Source organism: Denticeps clupeoides, chromosome 3 (assembly GCF_900700375.1).
Source record: "Denticeps clupeoides chromosome 3, fDenClu1.1, whole genome shotgun sequence".
NCBI classification, from domain to species: domain Eukaryota; kingdom Metazoa; phylum Chordata; class Actinopteri; order Clupeiformes; family Denticipitidae; genus Denticeps; species Denticeps clupeoides.
In genome coordinates, this window is record NC_041709.1 from 5703629 (window position 1) to 5726048 (window position 22420).

Below are 22420 nucleotides of genomic sequence, written 5' to 3' on the forward strand. Positions count from 1 at the left end.
GTGTAGAGAAAATGGTCACACGTCTAACCTATAGTGGGGCCTTTATCCTTGATAAATGATGCAATGGTGCAGAATGGTGTGAGGTAGCTTTGTGTTGCTGAGTCCGCTTTTATTTTACTTAGCTTGCAATAAAACATGTTGTCCTCTTCCAAAATGGACTGCAATGAACACGTGAAGCCAACGCATCACTCTTAAACGTTGGGTAAATCTTAGGACTTTTACCGTCATCACCGTTGCTGTGCATTACAGACATAAGTTGAGATCAAAAGAATTAATACGAAATTACAAATCAGACACTCCAGTTTAATTTCCTGGTATTTCTATCAAACCACTAGATTTTTCAGAACCAAGCTAATTGAACAAAATCAAAAGATGCATTATTTTAAATGCATTGTCTTCACTCAAAATGTCATAGAAGCATCCTTCAGTTGTTGAAATGCATGTTCAATTGGATTAAGATCTGGAGACTGACTTGACCAGTCAAAAACCTTCAAGGTTTTTACCTCATGATGAAGTCCTTTGTCTTACTGTATGATAAAACTCAGACCCCCAACCATTTCTGCTGTATTTCAACCTAAATTTCGGTTGATTTTTGTGCTCATTCTACCATCACAAGCTCATCAGTAAGAATGAGCCTGTTCCAGAAGCAGCCATGCAGGCCCAAGCCATCCCTGTGGCCTTTCCATCACTTTGGATGAAGCTCGTCTTTGTCTCATGAGTCCAAAACTGTTTTGGCTTATATCTGTACTTCTGGCAAATTTCATTCTTTCCTTCCAGGCAAATTCCAGCCTTTCAGATTTTTCGGTGCTTATGAGTGGTTTGCGTTTTTATTGTTGCTCTCCAAGTCTCTTTCAAAGTCTATTTCTGTCCCTGATATTTGGGGGCCATTCTTGATGTTTTGACATTTTTCTTTACTGCTCTCACCATTTTTCTTGGCTGACCTGTTCAGTGCTCGCTGCTCAGAGCACCAGTGGTTTCCTTCTCTTTTCAGTACAACAGAGGTATTTGTGGGATTTTTTTTGTCCGATTTTACATTTACATTTATGGCATTTGGCAGACGCCCTTATCCAGAGCGACTTACAACGTGCTTAAGTTACCATTGATGAAGAGATCAATTCCGGTTCACTAGGACCCCAACTATGAATACATCTATTTTATTCACTCTGTTGTAGATTCTGTACACAAAGTTCGACAACAAGAAAATTACAATTTTATCTAAATATTCTTTAAAGAGGAAGGTCTTGAGCTGCCGTGTGAAGGTGCTCAGTGACTGAGCTGTTCTGACCTCGAGGGGAAGTTCATTCCACCATCGAGGGGCCAAGACGGAGAAGAGTCTAGATGAGCGTCTTCCTTTTACCTTCAGAGATGGAGGGACCAGGCGAGCAGTACTGGAGGTTCGGAGTATACGAGGTGCAGTGTGAGGTGTAATAAGGGCTGTGAGGTAGGATGGTGCTACTCCATGTCTGGCTTTGTAGGCCAGCATCAGTATTTTGAACCTGATGCGTGCAGCTACTGGGAGCCAGTGGAGGGAACGTAGCAGAGGGGCGGTGTGGGAGAATTTGGGAAGGTTGAAGATCAGTCGTGCTGCTGCATTTTGTATGAGTTGTAGAGGTCGGATAGTACATAGTGGTAGACCAGCTAGAAGGGAGTTACAGTAGTCCAGTCGTGAGATTACTAAGGACATTTCCATTTGCAGCATGGAAATGTCCAGAGTAAGTTGCTCTGTCCCTGTAAGTTGCTCTGGATAAGGGCGTCCATGTAAAAAATGTAAATGTAAAAAGCGCAGGGCTGAAACCGAGCGTGTATGACTGACTGACCGGTCGACCCTACGTGACACGCCCGGGGAACAAGGAGCACCTTGTTGTCTGTCACAGTCCAGGTGCGGCCCGACACGAACCTTCTTCTGGAGGTTCGAGTTTTCCGAGCTTGGATGACGGTGGTGTTCCTCATGGCTAATGTGGTGTTGGGCCCATGTGTTTATGACGCTATTTATATGTTAAAATAAAACTATCTCTGTGCCGGACGGTAGTGGTTAGCAGCAGGCCGCGTTATGCCGGACAAGTAAAGCGCTGTTTACGGCGTGTTTTCACAGGCAGGGCCGGTAACTCGGCACCTTTAATTAAAAAGTACAGGCGAGGAAAGAGTTCCCGAATTAAAGTGTGAAGTGACTCGTTTCTAATTAACGTCATGAAACGCGGTTTGAGCAACTTTTTTTTTTTTTTTTACAGCGGACCGAGAAAGAAGGCTCCGCTTCATGCGCCAGGAAAGGAAGAGGAATTCTCTCCGAATTTCTTTAAATGGGCGGGAAAAGAAAAGTGGGTCCCCCGCCACCCCTCACTCGGGCTGCTTGGACTCGGGGAAGGTCTCTCCTCACTTCATCTCCAAAGAACCGAGCAGGAGACATCTGGCTCTGTAAACGGAGCTGAACGGGACGGCCGGGGCGACACCCGACACTCGGCGGCCGACCGGAGCCGCTCCGCCCGCCCTGAGATGCGAAGGAGCGCACCGAGATTTTGAGGAAGCGGGGCAAGGACCCGCCGTGTTCGGTGCTGTGCGCGATGCTGAGCTGGCTGCGAGTCTGGACGGTCCTCCTGCTGGGGGCTCTGATCCCCGCCGGGCGGCCGCGGCTTTACACCAACCGCTGGGCGGTGAGGATCCCCGGGGGTCCCGGCGCCGCGGACCGCGTAGCGGACAAATACGGCTTCTTAAACATGGGACAGGTAAGCGCGCCACATAAAACTACTAGTTCAGAAAAGTTCCGAAGGTTTAATACCTCACGGGGCAAATACGGCTTATTTTACGCCTCACGGGGCAAATACGGCTTCTTTAATACCTCATGGAGCAAATACGGCTTCTTACTAACATGGGACAGGTAAGCGCGCCACATAAAACTACTAGTTCAGAAAGTTCAGAAGGTTTTATACCTCAGGGAGCAAATACGGCTTCTTTTACGCCTCACGGGGCAAATACGGCTTCTTTAATACCTCATGGAGAAAATACAGCTTCTTAAACATGGGACAGGTAAGCGCGCCACATAAAACTACTAGTTCAGAAAAGTTCAGAAGGTTTAATACCTCACGGGGCAAATACGGCTTCTTTAATACCTCATTGGGCAAATACGGCTTCTTTTACGCCTCACGGGGCAAATACGGCTTCTTTAATACCTCATGGAGCAAATACGGCTTCTTACTAACATGGGACAGGTAAGCGCGCCACATAAAACTACTAGTTCAGAAAGTTCAGAAGGTTTTATACCTCAGGGGGCAAATACGGCTTCTTTAATACCTCATTAGGCAAATACGGCTTCTTTTGTACCTCATGGGGCAAATACGGCTTCTTTTATACCTCATGGGGCAAATACGGCTTCTTACTAACATGGGACAGGTAAGCGCGCCACATAAAACTACTAGTTCAGAAAAGTTCAGAAGGTTTTATACCTCAGGGAGCAAATACGGCTTATTTTATGCCTCATGGGGCAAATACGGCTTCTTAAACATGGGACAGGTAAGCGCACCACATAAAAATACTTTACAGGGTGTTCCACTGCTGACGTCAGAGTCTAGTTCAGAAAAAAAGAACGTTTTATACCTCATGGGGCAAATATGGCTTCTGTTATACCTCATGGGGCAAATACGGCTTCTTAAACATGGGACAGGTAAGTGCGCCCCATAAAATGGCTTCTTTAATACCTCATGGGGCAAATATGGCTTTTTAAACATGGGACAGGTAAGCGCGCCCCATAAAACGGCTTCTTTAATACCTCATGGGGCAAATATGGCTTTTTAAACATGGGACAGGTAAGCGCGCCCCATAAAACTACTTTACAGGGTGTTCCACTGCTGACGACAGAGTGTAGTTCAGAAAAGTTCAGAAGGTTTTATACCTCATGGGGCAGGATTAACTCGGGCCAGGACTTCTGGCAACTCGTACAGACACGTTGAGGACAGTGAATGAAGCGTCCTTAGTCCAATATGTTGCGCCCCGGGTATGAAATAAACGCACCTCGATCGGCGCTGCATCCCACTGCCGTGGCCTTTAATGACACAACATGCAGAACTGCAGGACAACTGGTTAAATCAGCCACTTGCTGTGCCACCCACAGTGTCCACAGCGTTTCCAATCCTTTAGTGTTATAGCACTTTTGTTTTTAATATTTAGCGTTTCCGGTGTGAAAAACGATGACTTTTGCACGAACTAAAAACATCGGGCCGCGTTTATCCTCTGCCTGTCTTGGCCTGTTGGAGCTGCCATTCCATTCATATCTAACATCACGCTGTTAGCGTTTGATCAACTGCAGACTGGATGTGACATATGTTTGTTTTTTTGTCTAATCGGAGGAACTATTTTTTTTTTGGGTCACCGGCTGCTCTGTTAAGACAGTCCCTGCTGCATTATGTATGCGTGTGAAAGGGGAAGACGAACCCCGGACGCACTTGGCCCGGCAGGGCTCCAGTCCGGTGGATCGAACATCGTTTAAACAATCTGCATTCTGCGGCGCTGCAGGAGCCGTGTCCTCGATTCTTTGATCGCGTGTCTTGCCGAGACTGCCTCGCATCACGTAACTGCGGCGAATTAGAGTGCATTTATTGTCCTGCGTTCGTTCTACGAGACTTTATGCTTGAAGGTTCGGAATTAGGCCGTCTGCATGTCTTTGCATCAGCACGTCATGAGACAGGTGTCAGAAAGTAACGGTCAACCAGCAGGCTTGGTCTACAGCCTCACTATTTATGCCTCAGGTTCTCATCAGTGGTAAGTCTATCGGGGGTGTAAGGTAACCCTTACACCTTCATCTCAATGGCTGACGTCAACGACGGGTACATAATTTATGCCCCACTCAAGCATAGGCTAGCAGCATGTGTGGTGGTCCATATCGATGTGTGACAAGAGGAACTTTTCTGTGTGCAAACAGATCGGGAACCTGGAGGACCACTACCATTTTCTCCACCACAGGACCATGAAGCGGTCGACGCTGTCCAGTCGGGGCAACCACAGTCTCATCGCCATGGAAACCAGTGTAAAAAGATCTCGCTGGCTTCACCATTTAGACCCTTCTTTTATAGTTAATGAGTCACTTGACACCACTCACACACAGACACTCGGGCACACATATATTGTGGCATGATGATGGCAAAAGACCAGACCAGGGGTACAAGCTTCATCATACAAGCTGTGATGTGCGGCCGACGCGATGTGCTTCTCGGCCATCTGTTCACCCTGCCTGATGAAATTCATATACATATGATATACATTTCCCTGTATGTGTGTGTAGATTATTCTTGGTCCTTGGTTGTCTGTCCATAGGTGAAGTGGGTCCAACAGCAGATGATCCTTCACAGAAAAAAGCGGGACAGACAGTCAGCAAACTTTAATGACCCCAAATGGGAGAAAATGTGGTACATTGTAAGTACTGTGCAGTTTGTGATTTGTTACAAATATTAATCAAATGTTAAATACATGTTGTACATAGTGACTGTAACCAATGTAAGTAGTGCTGTATTTGAGTCCCAGCATGGATCTTTATGTGTGGAGTTACTTTGTTCTTTCGTGTGCGTTTTCACCCTGTAATGGAGGATATGGATAGTTAAACAATATTACCCCCTTATGTCTCTGTAGCACTGTGATCAGAACTGCCTGACTGATATGAACATCAAAGGTGCATGGAACAAAGGCTACACAGGCAAGGGTGTGGTGGTTTCCATCCTGGACGACGGCATAGAGAGGCAGCACCCTGACCTAAAGCAGAACTATGTGAGAGACACAAAACAAACAGATGTGTTTCAGTGCTAATAAAGAGATCTCCATCTTCCTCAGAGCTAATTTTAAGAATTCTTAACCCCAACTCAGGTTCTGTCTATTATTATCCTATTCATATTTTATATTGACATAGATATTGTATAAAAGCATTATAAGTGGCTGTTTTCTCTGTTGATGCTTGATTCTTTCACATATGGTTCACATCTGTTCTGAAGGACTCTCGAGCAAGTTGGGATTTCAATACTGGTGACCCTGACCCCACTCCACGATATGATGCCACCAATGAGAACAAGTCAGTTGTATTCTTCTAGTCTTTAAACTCTTGTGCATGGATGTTGTTTTCATGTATAATACATACTCATACAGTACAGGCCAAAAGTGTGGACACACCTTCTCATTCAATGTGTTTTCTTTATTTTCATGACTATTTGCATTGGTAGATTCTCACTGAAGGAATCAAAACTATGAATGAACACATGTGGAGTTATGTACTTAACAAAAAACAGTTGGGACCATCTGTTGTGCCGGGGTCAGGTCAAGAACCAATCAACTAACTAAAGAAAAACGAGTGGCCATCATTACTTTAAGAAATGAAGGTCAGTCAGTCCGGAAAATTGCAAAAACTTGAACTGTGTCCACAAGTGGAGTCGCAAAAACCATCAAGCTCTACAACGAAACTGGCACACATGAGGACCGACCCAGGAAAGGAAGCCCAAGAGTAACCTCTGCTTCAGAAGACAAGTTAATCCGAGTCACCAGCCTCAGAAATCACAAATTTTAGGCAGCTCAGATCAGAGAGCAGATAAATGACACACAGAGTTCTAGCAGCTGACCCATCTCTAGAACAACTGCTAAGAAGGGACAGTGCGAATCAGGCCTTCATGGTCAAATAGCTGACAGGAAACCACTGCTAAGGAGCGGCAACAAGCAGAAGAGATTTGTTTGGGCCAAGAAACACAAGGAATGGACATTAGATCAGTGGAAATCTGTGCTTTGGTCTGATGAGTCCAAATTTGAGATCTTTGGTTCCAACTGCTGTGTCTTTGTGAGACGCAGAAAAGGTGAACGGATGGATTCCACATGCCTGGTTCCCACTGTGAAGAATGGAGGATGAGTGAAGGTGTGGGGGTGTTTTGCTTGTGACACTTTTGGGAATTTCTTCAAAATTGTAGGCACACTGAACCAGCATGGCTACCACAGCATCCTGCAGCAACATGCCATCCCATCCGGTTTGCGTTTAGTTGGATGATCATTTATTTTTCAACAGGACAATGACCCCAAACACACCTCCAGGTTGTGTAAGGGCTATTTGACCAAGAAGGAGAGTGATGGAGTGCTGTGACAAATGACCTGCCTCCACAGTCACTGGACCTGAACCCAATCGAGATGGTTTGGGGTGAGCTGGACCGCAGAGTGAAGGCAAAGGGGCCAACAAGTGCTAAACAGCTCTGGGAACTCCTTCAAGACTTTTGGAAAACCATTTCAGATGATGACCTCTTGAAGCTCATCGAGAGTATGCCAAGAGTGTGCAAAGCAGCAATCAGAGCAAAGGGCAGCTATTTTGAAGAAACTAGAATATAAAATATGTTTTCACTAATTTCAGTACATAAATCCACATGTGTTCATTCATAGTTGTGATGCCTTCAGTGAGAATCTACCAATGTAAATGGTCATGAAAATAAAGAAAACACGTTGAATGAGTGGGTGTGTCCAAACTTTTGACCTGTACTGTACATACCTGAGGTTTAATGCATAAATCGCTTGTCTTTAGACATGGGACAAGATGTGCTGGAGTGGTGGCTGCAGCTGCCAACAATTCACACTGCATGGTTGGCATTGCTTACAATGCCAGGGTAGGAGGTGGGTGGCATCACATGTGCTGTAATAGCCATCTTCTTCTTTATTATGATGAAGGTGTGACATTGTGGTATGACACATATTCCTGTGCTCCCTCAGGAGTGCGTATGCTGGATGGTGACATGACGGATATGCTGGAGGCACAGTCTCTGAGTCTCCAGCAAAATTACATTGACATCTACAGCTCCAGTTGGGGACCAGATGATGATGGCAAAACCGTGGATGGTCCAGGGCCACTTGCCCACATGGCTCTAGAAAATGGAATTCGAAAAGTAAGAGTGCTGTGTGCATCCTGTGGGCTGTGCTGCATGCGCTATGAATGGACCTCTGTTCTTTTTTATCCTAGTCTGCACTTGCTTCTACCTAAAACTGATTTAAGAGTTCAAATGAACTGGCTTCAGCAGATGCATCTGTACCACTAGCACCGGCCATGTTGGGTAGCGGTGCACAATTAAGTAATTCCTTGCATCCACTCATTTTGCCTTAATGGTAGATCTATTCCAGCATGCATGTGTGCAGAATGGCTCAGGCTGTGTATGGAGGCACCATTTGGAGCACCAGAAATTAGTTTAGCTTATTTTATGGGGTCTGTTTTTAATCCTTCATGCAGATGTTCTGTTAAGGGTGGTAATAGCCACTTACTACCATTGTGTCCCTGAGCTTAACCCTGAAATGCTCCAGGGGGACTGTCCCCATAACTACTGATTCTTTTATTTCCTAATAGTTATTTAACTGTTTTTTAACTGTTAGGGAAGAAAGGGGCGGGGCTCTATCTTTGTCTGGGCATCTGGAAATGGAGGACGGAACAAAGACCACTGCTCATGTGATGGCTACACTAACAGTATCTACACCATCTCTGTGAGCAGCACAACTCAGAGTGGCCTAAAGCCTTGGTACCTAGAAGAATGTGCCTCAACCTTGGCCACCACCTACAGCAGTGGCGATGTCAATGGAATTGGTGTGGTGAGTCACATCACAAGGATGTATGTTTGATCATAATTACTCTGGAAATGGTCAGAGAAAAGATGATCACACCATTTTATATGATGCGGCTCATTAGGTTACCACTGACCTGAGGCTGCGTTGCACTGAGAGTCATTCTGGGACGTCGGCCTCTGCCCCCATGGCAGCCGGTATCATCGCTCTTGCCCTGGAAGCAAAGTAATTTTTTGCTTCATTCCCATGACTGTTTCCTTGTAAAATATTTTCAGATGATTGCATTTTACACAGATGCATCTTTTATTATGGATACTAGGTGTATATTTTGTGGCACACTTCAGTCTTTCATATGTTTCTCCCTGAACCCAGTCCACTGCTGACGTGGCGAGATGTCCAACACATCATTGTGAAGACTTCTCGGCCCGGTCACCTCAGTGCCCCTGACTGGCAGACCAATGGAGCAGGACATGACGGTACAGGAGAGAGATTCTATATGTTATTGTATAAGGACTTTGAAGCATCTTTTTATTTAATCATCATTAAACAAAATTATATTTGAATAAGAGTTATAAGAATGTGGACTACCTGTAGCCAACCGTACAGTATTCCATGAAAAGTGACAAATTATACTGCAGTATTACTGTATGTAGAGTTTAACAGTTTGCTGTGCTGTGTTTTTGACTGGCAGTCAGTCATCTTTATGGATTTGGCCTGATGGATGCTGAGGCCATGGTTAAAGAAGCTGAGAAGTGGACACAGGTCCCTGCTCACCGTGTCTGCATGGAAAGTGTCACCCCTAGTAAGAGGTAATTTCAGATCAAAATCCCCCATGATCCCTCTTCTATCTATGTCCAACGAGTTCAATTAGCTTTGTTTCAGTAATCACAGGTCGGCGTAATTTAAATTATTGTGAACCAAAGTCATAACAGGAATATAGCCAGTTGAGCAAAGATCTGCCACTTCCTTGGAGAACCTGGTTACGGTTGGTCATTGTCCTAGTACGGTTAGGGGAGTGCTGCTGACAATCTCTGGAACATCCTGACTCCCCGAATTCTTCCATATATTTTTCCATCTAATTACAGGCAGGAAGGTGATGCTCAGTGCAGTCTGTTCATAATCCACTCCATTTCTCGTGACAGGGAGATTCGCACGGATCAGATTCTAAGGTCCACACATACCTCAGATGGTTGTTCCAACCAAGTTGTATTTTTGGAACATGTGACTGTCGTTGTGAGCCTCACACACCCTCGGCGTGGCGATCTGTCCATCATGCTAATCTCCCCATCAGGGACCAGGTCTCACCTCCTCTCTCCCAGGTAAAGCTCCTTTCGCTTGAATAATGGCCACAGTGGTCTTCTAATAAGAGGACTGACATTCATCAGTTTATGCACCTAAATGCACACTCAGGGCCTACGACCACTCCACTGAGGGCTTCAGGAAGTGGAAGCTCATGACTACACACTGCTGGGGGGAGACAGCGGCTGGTGATTGGATCCTTGAGGTCCGTGACAATCCATTGAGACGACGGGGCAGCAGGCAGACAGGTTATAACACAGTCACACTACATTTGATACATGAATCACGCTGAATGTAGTAAACGTAGTAGTGAGCTAGTAGTAATATGTGCTTGTGATTTGCTGGCAATCTCTCACTTCCAGCTAAGATGATTGAGTGGTACCTCATTCTCTATGGCACATCTGTGGACCCGTACCCATCCCAACATCGGGTACACCCTCGCTCGGCTGAGGCAGATGGTGATGATTACTCAGATGAGTACAACGGTGAGTTTGATGTAACAGGATTTATGAATTTATGAATGGGAAATTGATTGGGAGGTTTAGGGTATTTCAGTGTATAAACTTGCTTTTGAAGGACCATGTCACACCGAATGTAATAAAGATGGTTGTGAAGGACCTGGACCGCACCAGTGCTTGGGCTGTTTGCACTTTTACCTGTTCAAGAACAACACAAGGTTAGAAAACAAACAAGATGTGCAGAAACTGTAGATCTCACCGCCCACTGTATGTTGCAGCTAATATTGTGTCTCTCTATCACTCCAGGACATGTGTGTCTAAATGTCCTGCAGGATATTTGGGCGACAGGAACCGCTGCAAGAGGTGCCACTTCTCTTGTAAGACATGTGAGGGCAGCCGCAGTGACCAGTGCACGTCCTGCAAGAACGGACACCACTTGACTGAGGACACAAAAGTCTGTGTGCCCAGCTGTGGTGACGGCTACTACACTGATCACGGTGAGTTCATCAGCTGTGTGCACATGATTCAGTTAAACCTTTGACAGTGTTGACAGGGTTGGGTTGGTCAAGTAGTAATTCCTAAATTGGTTTTGATTGGCTGGTACTTGCTGCACAATTGAAAAGTACACAAAAAAAAAAAAAAAAAGCGCCACAAGCATCAAGAAGATGCTCGGTTTTATCTCGGTTTAATAGTTTTATAATGTAATAAACTTGTACGTTATAGCAAGCTTGAGTCTAAAATGAACACATGTGGAGTTATGTGTTGAAATAACTGAAATAACTGAAAACATGTTTTATATTTGAGTTTCTTCAAAATAGCTGCCCTTTGCTCTGATTAATGCTTTGCACACTCTTGGCATTCTCTCGATGAGCTTCAAGAGGTTGTCACCTGAAATGGTTTTCCAACAGTCTTGAAGGAGTTCCCAGAGGTGTTTAGCACTTGTTGGCCCCTTTGCCTTCACTCTGCGGTCCAGCTCACCCCAAACCATCTCGATTGGGTTCAGGTCCGGTGACTGTGGAGGACAGGTCTCCACTTTTTGTTAAGTACATAACTCCACATGTGTTCATTCATAGTTCTGATGCCTTCAGTGAGAATCTACCAATGTAAATGGTCATGAAAATAAAGAAAACACATTGAATGAGAAGGTGTGTCCAAACTTTTGGCCTGTACTGTATGTGTGTGTGTGTCCCACTAGAGGGAGCCTGCTGTTGGGAATCAAAGACAAAACATAACAACATAAATTTGAAAAGATTCTCCATCTAAACAGATCTGTTCTAAAAGGACAGAGGTCTGTTTGACGAAGTATCTTTTATTACAGATTCCAACATGTGCAGGAAATGCAGTGAGAACTGCCTCAGATGCACTTCCTTCAACATCTGCACAGACTGCAAGGAGGACACAAGGTGACAGTACAACATGAACATTCACAGGCTGGTTTCTGAATAACTCCCATTTGTGACCATTTATTCTCTCTCCCCACAACCCTTGCAGCCTGGTGGGTAATAAATGCCTGAAGAACTGTGGTTTGGGGAGCTACTACGATGAACAGCAGGGTAGCTGTGAACCCTGTGACCCTGCCTGTGCCACCTGTGCAGGTGATGCTGCATACTCAGCTGTAGGGCCTGTCAGCATAAGGAAAGATGAGAACCATTCTTACACACAATATGTGGATTTTTTAAAATGTTACTGATACACAGCCACTTTTTCAGTAAAAAAAAAAGTGTTGTTGTTGGACCAATTTTGAGAGTGTCAAACAGTTGGTAAGGTGTCTGTCTTTAGTTCAGAAAGTGATTTAAAATGTATTTTTGTGTGTACATGTGCGCACCAGGTGTTGGTGTAAAAGCCTGTAAGAGCTGTGCTGAAGGCTACCTGATGGAGGACTGGAAGTGTGTATCCTCCTGCACTTCAGGGTTTTATGCAGCGAAACAGAACACTGGCAGATCAGAAGGATCCAGAGTATGCAGGAGGTGTGTGTGTGCAAATTGTCGCTTTTACTTGTATTGTTTACTTTAGGAACAGAATTAAAAAGTGGAGATGCTCATAATTCTATATATTAGTGGTGTGACAAGACAAGAATCTCAGCTCATGAGACAATACACAATACTAGGTTCACGCTATGTTTGTCCCTATGTGGGACTGGAAAAGTGGGTGAGTCTGCATTTTTCCATTTTCCAGATTGTGTGTCCTGTCAGTTTTATTTAGTCCTGCTTACTTCAAGATGTCCAAGCATTCATTTTCAAGGTGATCTTTTTTTATCTTAAAGGGTCTGACAACTTTTGCCATGGTCTTTTTTTTCAGGAGCACTGTGTGAGCAAAAAGTCACACTTATATTGCAAGATACTTTAATATTACACACACACACACACATATATATATGTGCAGAATCAGAAACATTGCTGAGTCACGCCTCATCTAGCAATAGGCTTTAGGATTTCATTTCAGCATGTCAACACTTAGGTGAATTTGTGTGTGTGTGTGTTTCTGTGCAGGTGTGATGCCAGCTGCCTCTCGTGTGTGGGACCTGGCAGGAGGAACTGCAGCAGCTGCGAGGGGGGGCACACCCTCCAGGACGGCATGTGTGTGATCAGCACAGACTGTAAAGATGGTCAGTGTGCTGTAACACTGCTTATACAACAGAGATTCAATCACACCACAGATTAAAGATGTTCAAACATGCCATTCTGTTATATGCTTTAAAAAACATATAAATAAATGTACACTACCTTGAATGTCCAGCAGGGGTCATGTGGAAACTATCCAGAAGAAACTAAGCAGGGAAATTTTACTTTATCAAATTTACTGCCTGAAATTTGATCACCTGTAGACAGTAAGATGAATATTATTATGATTCATTAAGAATGCTTTTCTCATAAGTCCTTTCTCTCTAAGGCGAGTACCAGGATACTCAGAGAAAGTGTCACTCATGTGACATCACCTGTCAAAAATGCAGAGGACCAAAGAATGGTGACTGTATTGACTGCCCCTCCTCTCGGTGAGAACATCACTGCAGTGTTCACACACAGGCCCAGAAGATTTTTTGATTTTGTTAAAATTATCTTTTTGAGAATCTGTTGGTAAATTATCTCTGAAATGCCACACTGTCCATCACACAGCTTTTTAGATGACGGTCAGTGTGTGATGAAGTGCCCTCTGGGAAAGTTCCAGGCCAACAGCCAGTGCCACCTGTGTGACCACACCTGTGCCGAATGTGTGGACCGTGGGCCTGCCAACTGCACCAGCTGTGACACTGGTATGGTGATGATCATGGCAGTGGTGGCCTAGCGGTTAAGGAAGCGGCCCCGTAATCAGAAGGTTGCCGGTTCGAATCCCGATCCGCCAAGGTGCCACTGAGGTGCCACTGAGCAAAGCACCGTCCCCACACACTGCTCCCCGGGCGCTTGTCATGGCTGCCCACTGCTCACTCAGGTGATGGGTTAAATGCAGAGGACAAATTTCACTGTGTGCACTGTGTGCTGTGCTGCTGTGTATCACATGTGACAATCACTTCATTTCAGGAAAGTGATTGTTTATGTCATTGTAATACACACAGTACAGTACACGGTGTCCTCTGCATTTTAGCCATCACCCTTAGTGAGCAGTGTTTGGGGACCTTGTTTAAGGGGACCTCTGTGGCACCTTGGCTTTTCAGGATTTGAACACAACTTCCTCACCTGCTAGGCCTCCACTGCCTCACATGGATTTGAACTCATGTCATCAAAATGAGTGCATAAAACTGCATAATCACAGTGGTTGATCATGTTTGTTAGGACATAACATAATATATATTATATATATTATGCACTAATTTTGATGGAGGCCTAGCAGGTAAGGAAGTTGAATTTGTGTGTGTATATATGTATATATGTATGTTTGTGTTTTTTGTTTACGCCACAGATAAATTTGGACTGGACCGCTACCTGCTGGAGGGACAGTGTGTGGACGCGTGTCCTGAGGCGCATTTCCACACGCAGCAGAAGACGTGCGAGGCCTGTCCAGAACACTGCCAACAATGTAACTCTGCAACACACTGCCTCACATGCAGCCCCTCTTACTACCCCAATCAGGGGGTTTGCGTGCGGCAGGAGTGTGGGGAAGGTGTGTGCATTTCAAAAATTTCTCTGTCTGTTAAGCACTTTGTATTGGTATCTTGTTTTTGTTGACTGTAATTCCTCCTGTGTGGGTGGGTGCACATTTGCAGGGGAGGTAGAGGAACCAGACTATGATGGCTGCATGTCTTGTGAGGAGGGCTGTAAAAAGTGTGTCCTGTGTAAGTCCATTTGAGTCTTACAGCGTGCTTCTCCCATTACTTTTTGTGTCTGTGTGCTTTGTGTGTTTTATATTTGTACATGTTTTATACAGATAACCCTAAAGACTGCATCTCCTGCATTGATGGCTTTTACAAGTAAGCAGCTTTCGCAACATCTCTTTTGTAGGGTGGTAGTAGTCTAGTGGGTAACACACTTGCCTATGAACCAGAAGACCCGGGTTCGCATCCCACTTACTACCATTGTGTCCCTGAGCAAGACACTTAACCCTAAGTTGCTCCTGGGAGACTGTCTGTGTAATTACTGATTGTAAGTCACTCTGGATAAGGGTGTCTGATAAATGCTGTAAATGTAAAAATGTAAATTCTGGTGTGGAAGCGGTGTGGTTTATGTGTAGTCACGTATGTTTTTTGCCCAATCATTTAACCCACTTCTTATTTTAAATTCCAATAACCTCCAAAGGTTATCTCACTGTACTTGTAAAATGACACTAAAGGAATCTATCTATCTATCTATCTATCTATCTATCTATCTATCTATCTATAGAGGAAGTGTCAATTTAAAGTCATACATTGTGGCCACCAACTTTACAATGGAAATGGGTTTTTACTGTATCCTTAGAGGTAGATTTTTACATAAATATTATATTCAATGTGCATATATATGTTAGAATGCAGGACTGTTGTATGTGTATGTGTTTGTAAGGTCCTACATTTTGTGTATAACTAACTAGTTTGGTCTGTAGATCTGATGTGCAAAAAAACCAATAGGCCCATTTTTGTGGTGTCAGGTTTGAGGATGGTTGCTATAAGAACTGCCCTGCCAAGACCTACAGCGTTGAGGCTGATATGACATGTGTGTCATGTGACCAGGACTGCGTGAGCTGTGATGAGCATGAGTGCTACTGGTGTGAGTCTGACCTCTTTCTGTCAGGTAAGTTGGATGTGTATTGAGTCCCCTTTTCTGGATGAGACTGGTAGTAAAACTAAAAAAAAAAAGGTAAAAATGACAACCCACAGCTTTTATTTGAATTGATGGGACTTCTAGATGGGAAGTGTGTACTAGAGTGTCCAGAGGGTTTCTACATCAAGGAGGACTCCAGAGAGTGTGAGGAGTGTGATCCTTCCTGTCAGACCTGCAGTGGACCTGAGCTGGATGAGTGTGAGACCTGTCGAGATGCAGAGAGGCTACAGGATGGAAAATGTGTCCCCAAACTGGCCTCCTGTCCCCCAAAGACCTACCTCTCTGGTGAGATCATAATACAAACCTCTCATGAACATCTTCCCATCATTAACAGATGGCTCTGTTTGCTAGAACTTTGTTAGAACTCAGTCCTTCATCCAGTGATTTTTCATGCTGTGTTACTGTAGATGACAGTGAGTGTGAAGCTTGTCACTCCACCTGTGAGTCGTGCTCCGGGCCTCAGAAGAATCAGTGTGACTCCTGTTCAAAAGGTTTGTATATCATATTAGTCACTGAGGGTCTCTGGTTTTACTCCAGTTATGGAGATCTTTTGCCAACATCTCTATAAACTGATACGTATTCAGTACAGCGCTGCAACATTTAAAGTTGCTGTATAAATCTCAAACTTTCTTGTTACATCCCCCCTTCTCTTCTGGCAGGTCGGTTTCTGAGTGCAGAGCAGACATGTGTATTGCAGTGCCCGGTAGGCAGCTTTGGGAGCCGTGTCAATGGTGCATGTGAGATGTGTGCCCGTGGGTGTGTGCAGTGCCAGGACCTACAGCGCTGCCAGAAGTGCCAGTTTAGCCGCAAGAGGAAGCTGTACCTGCAGGACGGCCAGTGTGTCCAGCAGTGCACCAGGTCAGAGGGCATTTATGAAAGAAACATTCTCCATATCAAAAGTCTATGTCTGTCCCTCTTTTTTGGCCCCTAGTACCACTTGAATAAAAAAAATTGTACCATGGATGAAACTTGAAACAGGATGTGAATACCAGTACTACAACTAATACTAGTTCCCCCAGCCTGTCTGTTGTCCTGTAGCGGCTAGAAATGGTGACATGTATAAAGTGTACTTTGGCCACTCTGCTTTGCCATTCAGAGAGTGGCAGCTCAGACGGTAGGATCTGGAATTTGTCCCCTTGTGTTGTCATGAGGGGAAAGCTTACCTCCTCTTTCTCCTGCTTTTTCCCCTAAAAAAGTAACTCCACCAACCATCATAGCTTCCAAACACGCATTTTTTGTTCTGTCACGCGAGACTCTGAAGAACCAGTTGGTAAATTTTTTTTTTTCCTCACTTCAATAGGCCGCTCTCCTCCGCCTCATTACCATTTAAAGCTACACACACCAAAACGGTGCGTCCTAGGTAAAGTTCATTATGTGACTGCCTAAAAGTAATTTTGCACCATGGCTGAATTGTGGAAAAGGACTTCCGAAATAGTATTAGGGGACTAATAAGACCAATATAAAAGCCAAAAGGTTCATTTATTGGTTTATCTGAATGAGTATTCTGATTGTTTCTTTATTGTATCTTGTGTGTGTGTGTGTGTGTGTGTGTGTGTGTGTGTGTGTGTGTGTGTGTGTGTGTTGTTTAGAGGTTTTCCTGCCGGGCTGCTTTGTCAGAGCTGTGCGCCGGACTGTGCGTCCTGCGAGCGGAACGCCACATACTGCCTGAGCTGTGTGGAGCCGCTGCTCTTGCACAAACACCAGTGTGTGGAGAACTGCCCCACTGCACACATGCTGAGAGATGGAGAATGCCAGCACTGCCCTGTGGGATGCCTACACTGCACTGACAATGGCCTGTGCTCTGGTGAGGGATGGAAAAGAGTGTGAAAGCGTGTGATAGAGAGGCACGGAGCAAGAAGAGAGAAAGTGAATGAGGGAACTGGTATGAATGGGAAATAGAGAACTGAGACTGATTATGAACTGCCTCCATACTTGGTGCTTAAAAAGTTTTACCTAAAAGAAGCAAAACCATCAATGCACACATCTTTTTATATTTCTCTCTTTCTCCTTGTAGAGTGTGAGGATACCCACTTTCTTATTGAGGGACACTGTGTAGTCGACTGCCCTGATGGTTTCTATGATGACACAGAGAGTGGTGTGTGTGGGCGCTGCCACCTGGACTGTAGGCTGTGCGATGGTCCGGATGCGGACGAGTGTGACATGTGTGCCGACCCTGAAGCCACTTTTCACAACAGGGCATGTCTTCCCCCCTGCCCCTCACACACATATAGAGACGGGCGAACTGCTGAGTGCAAACGTGAGTACGAGGACAGAGACACCAAAACACTGAGAATCGAGTACACTCAAACACTAACACTCCCTCACTAACTCACTATCCATAGTCCCATAATTACTATATCCTATGTCGAATTGCAGCTGCCAGAGCCAATCCTGGGTCACCCATCCAGAGCCCTACTGCAGTCAAACACTAACATAATAAATCAAATAAACATGAAATCAAATGCAAATCAGCCAGGACATGTTTCATGAGCGAACATGTCAGGTTGCTATGTTGCAAGTATATGTGCAAACACAAAGTCACAAAATAAAAGGTGAAAACAAAATTCACATTAACATTCCCAGTCTAAATTTAGAGTGTTTTATCTTAATAAAATATATAAACTTGATACTTTGAATAAACCCAATATACTTAAATTTTTTTTACTTTTTATTTTTTTGATACTGTGCTCCACGAATATCATAGATGTTACCATTTCTATAGGCTGTTAGACCTTCTCCATGAATCGACTCTAAACTGATAAAGACACTCTACCTCATATTTTCAGAACTTATCTCTATTACATTTCTATTGCAGCAATATTTGCACAATACCACAGCAGCATTTGCACATTGTTACTCTGCACCTTGCTGGTCTTGCACTGCCTGTCCCATGTTTGCACTTTATGTAGCCCGGTTCCTCAATGTGCACTTTATGTCAGTATGTAACTTTGTTTAAACTTTGTTCACAAATTTATCATTCATGCTACATTCTCATCATATATTTTATTTTAAGTCAGAAAAAAGCATAATTCATTACACAGTTAAATATATGATCAGCCTTTAGGACACACGGCTCTGCTCTTTCTCTCCCAAGACTGTGATGGCTCCTGCCTTAGCTGCTCAGGCCCTCATGCCACCTCCTGCACCAGCTGCCCTGACGGCCTGCGACCTGATGCCCACAGCCGCTGCGCCACACTCACAAGCTGCCCAGTGCGCCACTACGCCGACCGAGAGGGTGAATGCCACCAGTGCCACAAATACTGCCAGCAGTGCACCGGACCAGAGAAGAGCCAGTGCCTGAGCTGCAGTCAGAACCACTTCCTGCTCAGTGAGTCAGTTTCATTTTGCAAAGCAGCAAGCTTGCATTACTTTGAAGAAAGTTGAAGAAAGGGAGGGTACTGTATTTGAAAGTGAAGTGATTGTCATTGTGATACACAGCAGCACAGCACACGGTGCACACAGTGAAATGTGTCCTCTGCATTTAACCCATCACCCTTAGTGAGCAGTGGACAGCCATGACAGGCGCCCGGGGAGCAGTGTGTGGGGACGGTGCTTTGCTCAGTGGCACCTCAGTGACACCTTGGCGGATCGGGAATCGAACTGCCAACCTATGGGGCCACATCCTTAACCGCTAGGCCACCACTGCCCCGTATTTGAGTGTTGTGCTGGAATGCTCGCTTCAGGGTTATTTTTGTAGATGACGGTGCTTATGGTGCTTTGAATCTGGTATATAGTACATTATATCCATATGCATTTTTTTCCCTAGATGGCACTTGCGTGAATGATTGCCCAGTGGGGACCTTCAGAGACATAGCACAGCAGAAATGCGATCTGTGCCACCCATCCTGCCTGTCCTGTGTGGGAAAGCACAGCCATGAGTGTCTGGCCTGCAGGCCTCAGCTCTTCAGACTGGGGAAGGAGTGCGTGGAGACCTGCCCCAGCAGGTAAGTACTGATAAATTGTGTCCCTGAGCAAGACATTTAACCCAGAGCTGCTCCAGTGGGACTGTCCCAGTAACTTCTGATTGTAAGTCACTCTGGATAATGGCCTCTGATAAATGGTGTAAATGTAAAAAATGATTTACTAGTAGTTATCATTTTTCAATGCCTTAAATGTATAGCCTCAACCCTCACTTACTTCCATATGTTACTCTAGGACGCATTGTTCACATTTCTAGACAAACCTAACCCAGGTTGGCTGCCTCAGGCAGGGATCCCAAGATCTGTCTGCTTTACTCAAGAGATGAATATTTAAAAAGCATCTCAGTGCAAACCTCCACAACACTGATGCATTCTTTGTCGCACTGTTAGCCACTACAGTGACGGGTCCACACAGACGTGTGAACACTGTGACGCCAGCTGTGGTGAGTGCATGAGGGCGGGGCCAGACAGCTGCCTGAGCTGTAAGGAGGGGCAGCTGTACCTGAGGAAGTTGGGACAGTGCCATGGTACTTGTCCCAAGAGCCACTACCAAGACACCCATCACAGGACCTGTGAACCCTGCCACCCTTCCTGCAAAAGTTGTTTTGGTACGGAGCAAAGTTCCTTTTTGATTTACTTAGATTATATTATATATATTAAAATATAATATGATAATATTTATAACATTACTAACAGGCAGGGGAGTTCAGTCCTGCGACTCATGCCATATGGGATACACGCTGTCAGATGGAATGTGTGAGTCCCAGTGCATCATGGGAGAGTATCCTGTCTTCGAGGTAAAGGTTTCCTGTGTACATTGTCTGGAACCACGTTACAGCAGCTAATTTGCATATGAGCGGTCATTACCTACTTGTTTTTACCTTCCTTCCCATCTGTCCCTGCAGAAGTCAGGCTACAGATGTGAGGTGTGTGATGCCTGTCTGGAGTGTAGGGGTCCAGGAGCTCAAAACTGCACTGCATGTCCAGACCAAGCCATCCTGTCTGAGGGGCGTTGTCTGCCCTGTTGCTCTGCTGATGCCCTTGAAGACTCAAAAGCCCAGCAGCAAGAGTGCTGCAACTGCACCGAAACCAGAGGTACCACATATCCCATATATTCAATAAGGAAAGTGAAGTGATTGTGATACACTGCAGCACAGCACACACAACGAATTGTGTCCTCTGCTTTTAACCATCACCCTTGGTGAGCAGTGTGTAGCAGCATGTGGGGACGGTGCTTTGCTCATCAGGATTCGAACCAGCAACCTTATGATTACGGGGGCCGCTTCCTTAACCGCTAGGCCACCACTGCTAATACATGCGCATTCAGCAATCCGAAAGTTTGCGCTGTTTGCGACTTCAAAATGAGTGAAAACAGCCTCGCAATATACATCATTCGCCAATCACAAGGAGTGTCTTTGGGGGTACTGTCCCTGTAACTACTGATTGTAAGTCCCTCTGGATAAATGGCATAAGTGTAACTTTAAACAGAGTCACTCGAACAAGTTAAGTAAAAACACCAAATGTAAAGCATACCCTTTTGTTATTGGTTCCGTTTTTGGATCGGAGGGTTGTGATGCTGGTACCACCCCCTTGTGGCCCAGCAAGGTTTTTCTCAGACACACATCTACAGCTTTATAGCGGTTTGCTTGTTTGCGTGCATGGCGTTGGAATGGTGTTTTGTTTTGGTCTTGTAGTTAAGACTCTGGCCGTTTCGTGGAAATGCAACATGTACATCTTTAGCAGGGGATTCAGTTATTTATAATGAAGCTGCACTGCGATGTTCGTGTTACCAGGGGCTTTCAGGTAATTAACGTTACCATCAATGTCCCGGAAAATATTGAGAAGCTTTTTTTTCTAATATCTCACACCCCTAGGTGAGTGCATCCTCAGCACCAACTTTGCCTTTCGCAATGAGGTTGAGGATGACGACAAGGTGCAGGGCAACCTGGCCATCTTCATCACCACCTCCATCCTGCTGCTGCTGGGGATGGGTACAGTAGGCTACCTCCTCTGCCGCACCTTCAGCAAGGGGCCCAGCAAGCCAGAGTCCAGCCCGGGACGTGGCTACAAGAAGCTGTCCAACAGTGGCCGATTTGGGGACGGTGGCAGCAGCGGCGCTGCTGGGGCCACGTCCTTTTCTTCTGCATCCTACAGCAACAGTGGGATGCAGGCGGGGTCCTCCGGCCGGAGCTTTCACGAGGAGCAGCTGGTGGACCTGAGCGAGCGGCCGGGTGCGCGGGGTGAGGATGACGATGACGATGAGGACGAGGACGAGGACATCGTGTACATGGGGCAGGATGGAACCGTGTACAGGAAGTTCCGGTATGGCCAGCTCAACGAGGAAAACGACGACGAGCTGGAATACGATGACGAGAGCTACTCCTTCCGGTAATCCAAGCGCCAGCACCCTGTCTGAGTTCTCCGGTGACACCTCTGTGCCTGTCTCCTTCTCAGTGTTTTCACACTTAGTGAAAGGCTGCCTCACTAGTGGACTGACAACAGGAAGCAAGTGCAGCTAATTACCACATTGCAGCAGGGACTCCTTTTCTTATTCTCCGAATGCATGTTGTCTGCAGTTTTGTGATTTTTTTTCTGACTACCTGCTTTTATGTACGTTACCTTATTGCCTTAAATACTACAGAGATTCGTAAATTAGGAATGTGTTTTTTTCTTTTTCCCCTGTCAGACATGGCTGGTGGAACTTGTTCATCAAAAATATATGCACAAAAGAATCTATGCATTATTTGCATTGACGGGAGGGGGGTGTTTAATTCTGTCTGAGATAACTTATGTGTTCGGTATGTGTTTTACTGTTTTCTATATGGTCTGATGTAGCAAACGTTGCCTCGTGTGGCTACTGTTGGGATTGTTTGCAGTCACTTGTCTTTTTGTTGTGGAAACATTAAAATGTTCAGATCAGTGCACTGGGTGATTTGCAAATTTTGTTTTGTGTTGTCCTAAAAATGGC

General features: G+C 45.2%; 1 protein-coding gene across 3 annotated transcripts; it reads left to right on the forward strand.

Moving 5' to 3' along the window:
- Positions 1–2238: 2238 nt before the first annotated feature.
- Positions 2239–22373, forward strand: pcsk5a (proprotein convertase subtilisin/kexin type 5a). 3 transcript variants are annotated; one of them, XM_028973821.1, is made up of 37 exons: positions 2239–2720; positions 4910–5014; positions 5302–5400; positions 5614–5748; positions 5970–6046; positions 7526–7614; positions 7711–7883; positions 8362–8574; positions 8672–8772; positions 8920–9023; positions 9239–9356; positions 9690–9866; positions 9958–10094; positions 10209–10331; positions 10423–10522; positions 10611–10801; positions 11623–11707; positions 11796–11899; positions 12133–12271; positions 12794–12909; positions 13194–13296; positions 13418–13554; positions 14199–14399; positions 14503–14571; positions 14664–14706; positions 15360–15502; positions 15617–15817; positions 15940–16023; positions 16192–16390; positions 17122–17336; positions 17547–17789; positions 18627–18860; positions 19299–19476; positions 19843–20060; positions 20149–20249; positions 20358–20547; positions 21327–22373. In XM_028973821.1, exons 1-37 carry the CDS (start codon positions 2559–2561, stop codon positions 21842–21844), a joined length of 5625 nt encoding a protein of 1874 aa, XP_028829654.1. In that variant the 5' UTR covers positions 2239–2558; the 3' UTR covers positions 21845–22373. The 3 variants fall into 3 exon arrangements, with proteins under 3 accessions (XP_028829654.1, XP_028829655.1, XP_028829656.1); XM_028973822.1 differs by lacking the exon at positions 2239–2720 and adding an exon at positions 3641–3655; XM_028973823.1 differs by lacking the exons at positions 2239–2720; positions 4910–5014; positions 5302–5400; ... (1 more) ...; positions 5970–6046; positions 7526–7614 and having other exon boundaries at positions 7733–7883; positions 8478–8574.
- The last annotated feature ends 47 nt before the right edge of the window (positions 22374–22420 follow it).